Source organism: Dama dama, chromosome 9 (genome assembly GCF_033118175.1).
Source record: "Dama dama isolate Ldn47 chromosome 9, ASM3311817v1, whole genome shotgun sequence".
Taxonomy (NCBI): domain Eukaryota; kingdom Metazoa; phylum Chordata; class Mammalia; order Artiodactyla; family Cervidae; genus Dama; species Dama dama.
This window is the reverse complement of record NC_083689.1, coordinates 25,111,698-25,116,701: the sequence shown is the minus strand read 5'-3', so window position 1 is coordinate 25,116,701 and position 5,004 is coordinate 25,111,698. Positions and strand designations below refer to the sequence as shown.

Here is a 5,004-nt window from a genome sequence, read left to right as displayed (position 1 = left end):
ACCGCTCCCCGCTTGGTTGTGCTGTTCGTAGGGGGGAGGGGGCATTCCACTCATCCTGGCACAGGCCATGGTGGTTCCCCACTCCTTCCCCCAACACAGAGACCCCCACTCCCCCAGGAGATGCTACTGACCCTGTTCTGCAGAGGAAGAAACTGAGGGCCCACAAGCACTCCAGGCACCCGCGAGCCACAAAAGGCAGGGCCTGGCTTCCAGGCCTTCGTGTCTCAGTTATGCTAGGAAGCCTGGGGCGGGGAGAGAAGAGAGGGTGACAACCATGTTACCAGTGAGAGGAGCGGGTGGGCGAGGCTGGGCTTTCTCTTCTGAGCAGGAGCGACAGCCCCAGCGTCCCTTAGAGGACCCTGTGGGCAGGTTGAGCCCCGATGGCACAGGACGGAGAGGCAGCCTGAGCAGACAGAGAGGGGGCCTGGTGGGGGAGGCACTGGCTCAGGGGAGGAAGTGGGTGAAGGAGCAAGCTTGACATCAGCACCCGATAGGCAAATACTGGGGCCTCGGCTGCATGAGTTTCTGAAGGACTTCTAGAGAAATGAGGGGAGAACAGGGAAATGGCTACCCTTCCAGTGTCCCTTCAGGGGGTGGGCTGCCCACAGCGGACCCCAGAGTTGGGGCAGGCCCAGGAGTCACCCTGCACAGCCTTCAGTCTGCCAGGGAAACTTGACGACTCAGAGAGCACAAGTTGGTCTCACAGATACTGGTGTAGAGAGGGGGTCGCCCCAGGTCTCAATGGCACTGGGGACAGTTACTCTCCAACAGGTCCTCTCCAGGGCGAAGGCTGGGTCCACCTCTTGCCAGCGCTGCCCTCTGAAGGTTTCCCAGCAAGATGAACACACACTGAAGGCTGGGTGTGGCACCCAGTGTCCAGGCTGCACATACTGAGAGGTATCAGCAAAACAACCTTCCAAAGGAAAGCTCCCGCAAGGGTCTTTCAGTGGAGACCTCGGAATCTGAAATTCCACAGTCCTTCCCACACTGGGGCAACAGGGAATCAGATGGGTTAAAAGAAATGAACATCACTCTTCTTTTATCCTGTTTGAATTTTGTATCCAGAGCAAGCATTGTTTTGGTAATGTAACAGAACTGTTCAATGAAAAAATAATCCCCCCAGATTCCCACATCTGATAGACTGTGATCAGAGCACTGTCTCTCCAGCACTTCTGGTGACCCAAAGAGATCTGTGGACAGGAGCTGGGTGGGCACTCACTAAAAGTGCTGGAGTTCCAGCTGGTATAGTTGACATCGGGCTGCCCTCAGGGTCCTCTCGTTCACCCCTGCAGTAAGTTCACCCAGATCTCAAACCTGCCGTAGACCCTTCTCAGTCACAAGTCCACGAGAAATCAAATTCTTTCCTTTATGTGACACTGGATTTTCCACAAAGTAAAATTAAGATGAGTAAAGATGTGGTTTGTAGATAGTGCCCGACAAAGCGGAGACCAGGGTGTGAAGCGTCACCACTTGGGCCTATAAAAGCTGCCACAAGAGGCTAAGGCCACAAGACACTCAGCTTAGGCCAGCCTATGTGTCTGCTTCTCAATTCTTCCTGTGCTGTTCTAGGCTCCATGGCGCTCTTATTGACTGCGGTCATTGTTCTTACCTGCTTTGGTGGCCTCGCCTCCCCGGGCCCTGTGCCTCACCCTACAGCCCTCAAGGAGCTCATTGAAGAGCTGGTTAATATCACCCACAACCCGAAGGTGAGTGCCTGTGGGCCAGGGTCCCAACTCTGAGGGGGCAGGGGTGGCGGGCTCTCAAGGAAGAAGCCCTGAGAACTGCAAGGTGAGTCTGGCCTTGAGGGAGAGGAACCAGGCTGGGGGTGAGGTGCAGCAATATGGATGGACCCATGAAGGAATACGGCAGAGACCCCAGGGACCACTTGCTCCCCTGGCCTGGCCCTGCCTGCCACGGTCAGCTCCTGCTCAGTGGTTTTGGAACAGAGGAAAGAAGAGAAGAGCTGGCACCCTCCTAGAACTATTTGGCATTTGCCAACTAGATCTGAACACCATGATGGGGCCATTATTCACAGCATCTTAGTTAAGCCCATTCATATGGAAGAATGCATTAGTGGGGTCAGCTCCTCTCCCCAGTGGTGACGGCCCACACTTTCTGAGCACTAATAATGTGCCAGGCCCATTTCTGGGGCTTTACATCTTATGACATTGCTGCCAACCACCTCAAGAGACACGTATGATACCCCATTTTACTAAGCATCAGTGAGGTTAAATGACCAAAGTCAGATTCAAGCCAGTACTGGTTGACACCAGAGTGCCCATGCTCTGAACTGTAGTATCGCCAGTTCAGAAGGCAGGTCGTTTCCAGACCAGATTCCCATCACCTCCCATCAGGTTGGCTGGGCACCTCTGCGCTCACCCTCCCCAGCCCTGGGCCTTCCCTGCAGGCCCCCGCCAGTGTCACCTGCCCCCCGCCACGGCTATGGCGAGCTTCAGGCAAGGCTTGTCCCTCACTGGTGTGTCACTCAGCATTTCTCAGTTCTGAGCCCCTGGACAGGGGTCTCCCACACTGTGCAGAGCGGGCAATGAAGCTCGGGAACACTGAAGGGCCCAGGTCTGCCCCTGCTGTCCTGGGAATGCTTGTGGGGCCTGATCGCTGTGGAGGCCTGGCCTGGGACCCTGCCAGCACTCAGCTTGCTGTCTTTGCTCCCTCAGGTGCCGCTGTGCAATGGCAGCATGGTGTGGAGCCTCAACCTGACGAACAGCATGGTGAGGACCCCCAACACCGCGGGGACGCGGCCAGGGCTGCAGCCCTCTGAGGTCATTTCTGAGCCTCGCTCACACGACTGGGGCGTTCCAAGCAAGCTGCAAGAGCCACACTCTGCCCCCTCATAATCTGGGCTCCCCCACCAGCCAGACCTGTCTCCGCCAGGCCGCTCAGTTCCCCTCCTCCTACAGACTCACTGAACTCAGCCTGACTCACTGGTGTTTTCCCCCACCCCCCACAGTACTGCGCAGCCCTGGACTCCCTGATCAGCATCTCCAACTGCAGCGTCATCCAAAGGACCAAGAGGATGCTGAGTGCGCTCTGTTCTCACCAGCCCTCAGCTAAGGTAAGGCCCCGCCGTCCTTTGACATGGCACCCACTTCTGCCAGCCCTGGGCTCACCCTGGGAGCCCCAGAGGAACCTGGCTGAGCATCTGAGGCATGTGTCCACAAAGGGGTGGGCCCACTGTGGAAGCAGGGACATGGCTTTGGGATTTCCCAGACATGGGCTTGAGGGGTCCCAACTCCTACCTGAGCTTCATTCAGTTCCACGTCTGTAAAATGTGGGTGATAACAGTATCCACCTCATGGGGGCTTTTGTGGAGAATGAACCAGCCGGTGAGTAGGTGAGTGGAAAGCCCCTGCGGGATGCTGATCGTCCTCACTCTGGCGTCCCACCAACATGCTGGCCTCTTTGCCTTGCAGCAGGTTTCCAGTGAGTACGTCCGAGACACCAAAATTGAAGTGGCCCAGTTTTTAAAAGACCTGCTCACACATTCAAGGATTGCTTTTCGCAAGGGAAAATTCAACTGAAATATGAAAAGCTAGCATTATTATCTGCAGAGGCAGATCCTGACCATCTAAATTGCAGATTTATTTTTCTTTCAGATGTCAGAAATTCCTTGGGGAGACTAAAGGAGGGTTAGGGAGGGGGGATAAGACGTCCTTAGCTTAGACTTGAGCCTGCACTGCCGGCCTTGAGCCTAGCCAACTTCAGCTGCCCTGTACCTTGATATCCGGGGCTCCGCCCTGCAGGCCTCCTCCATCCAGGACTCCGAGCTCGGTGGACAAGGGTGGACCTTGCCCCACATGACCTCTCCCTCCTCAGAACAAACTGTAGTGTTTGTTAGACACCTGGTGGAGGAGTCACCTGCTTTACACAGGGGCAACTGAGGCAGAGAGCAGCCCAGGCACGTTCCTTCTTGGCCTTATTTATTATTGTGTGTTATTTAAACAAGTGTTTTTGTCTGTACTGGGGTTAGGAGGGACTGTTACTGCCAGAACTTGGAGCCTTGGGGCTCCAGCACTAAAGCAGTGGGCATTAGGAATCCCTGGCAGTAAGTACTGTATGCAAACTTCTGCTACCTCACTAGGGTCCTGGGGCCAAGGCAGAGGACAGGAGAGAGGGCCAGAGTAGCCACTCTTGTCTGACAGCCAGCAGTGGGCCCTCAGCCAAGTAATTTATTATTTTTCCTTGTATTTAAAGTTAAGTATTAAAATATGTTATCAAAGAGTTAATAATATATAGAAGTCTAGAACACTGCATATGGTATGTGTGGACTGAGTGGGGGGGGGGTCACTGAATAAACTGTTTCATTGATTTTGTCAAGCTAAAAGCTAAAATAAAGATGGTGACAAGAGATCTGATGGTGTTTGCTTTTTATTTTGGCCTTTTGGGGATACTGGCCTGTGTTCTTAAAACTCTGAGGAGCTCTCTGGGAAGCAGGCCAGCTGGAGGAAGGGGCCTAGAATAAGAGTGGAGGGGGGAGTGAGGGACGAGACCTAGGCTGAAAGAAAACAAGCAGACCCCTTGGGGAGAAGAGACCTGGCCAGGAGGAAGTTCCCCCCCCACCACCCACAGGGAGGCAGAGGAAGCATGGGCCAGGGTGTCGGGGTTCAAAGAGGATGTCTGGAGCAGGCAGAGACCTCGGAAGTGGTCTCATGACCACAGCTCTTGATGGGTGGCCAGCCTCTGTCTGGCACCACCCACTCGCCTTCTGGTATCACCCTATGATGTTCAGGGAAGAGGAGGTGGCTTACCAAAGGTCCCACAGCTGGTCAGGAGCAATGCCAGGGTGTGAACCCCAAACTCACTCCAACTCCATAGCTCACATATTTAACTACCCTGCCTTCCTCTGTTCAAATGCCATCTGGCCTGAATCCACGACCTTTATAATATTTTCACCAGCCTGTCTGGGCACCTCCCTTGATGAGTAGTTCACTACTTACTTTCTAGGGACAGCCCATTCAATTCTGGACACCTCTTGTGGTGTGCACA

The 5,004-nt window shown here is 54.4% G+C and overlaps 1 protein-coding gene across 1 annotated transcript; it reads left to right on the top strand.

Annotated features, from left to right (window-relative positions):
* Positions 1-1,563: 1,563 nt before the first annotated feature.
* IL13 (interleukin 13) lies at positions 1,564-3,685 on the top strand. The gene is made up of 4 exons (XM_061149323.1): positions 1,564-1,706; positions 2,676-2,729; positions 2,969-3,073; positions 3,432-3,685. The coding sequence occupies exons 1-4, from the start codon at positions 1,575-1,577 to the stop codon at positions 3,537-3,539; spliced, it is 399 nt and encodes a 132-aa protein (XP_061005306.1). The 5' UTR covers positions 1,564-1,574; the 3' UTR covers positions 3,540-3,685.
* Positions 3,686-5,004: the final 1,319 nt, after the last annotated feature.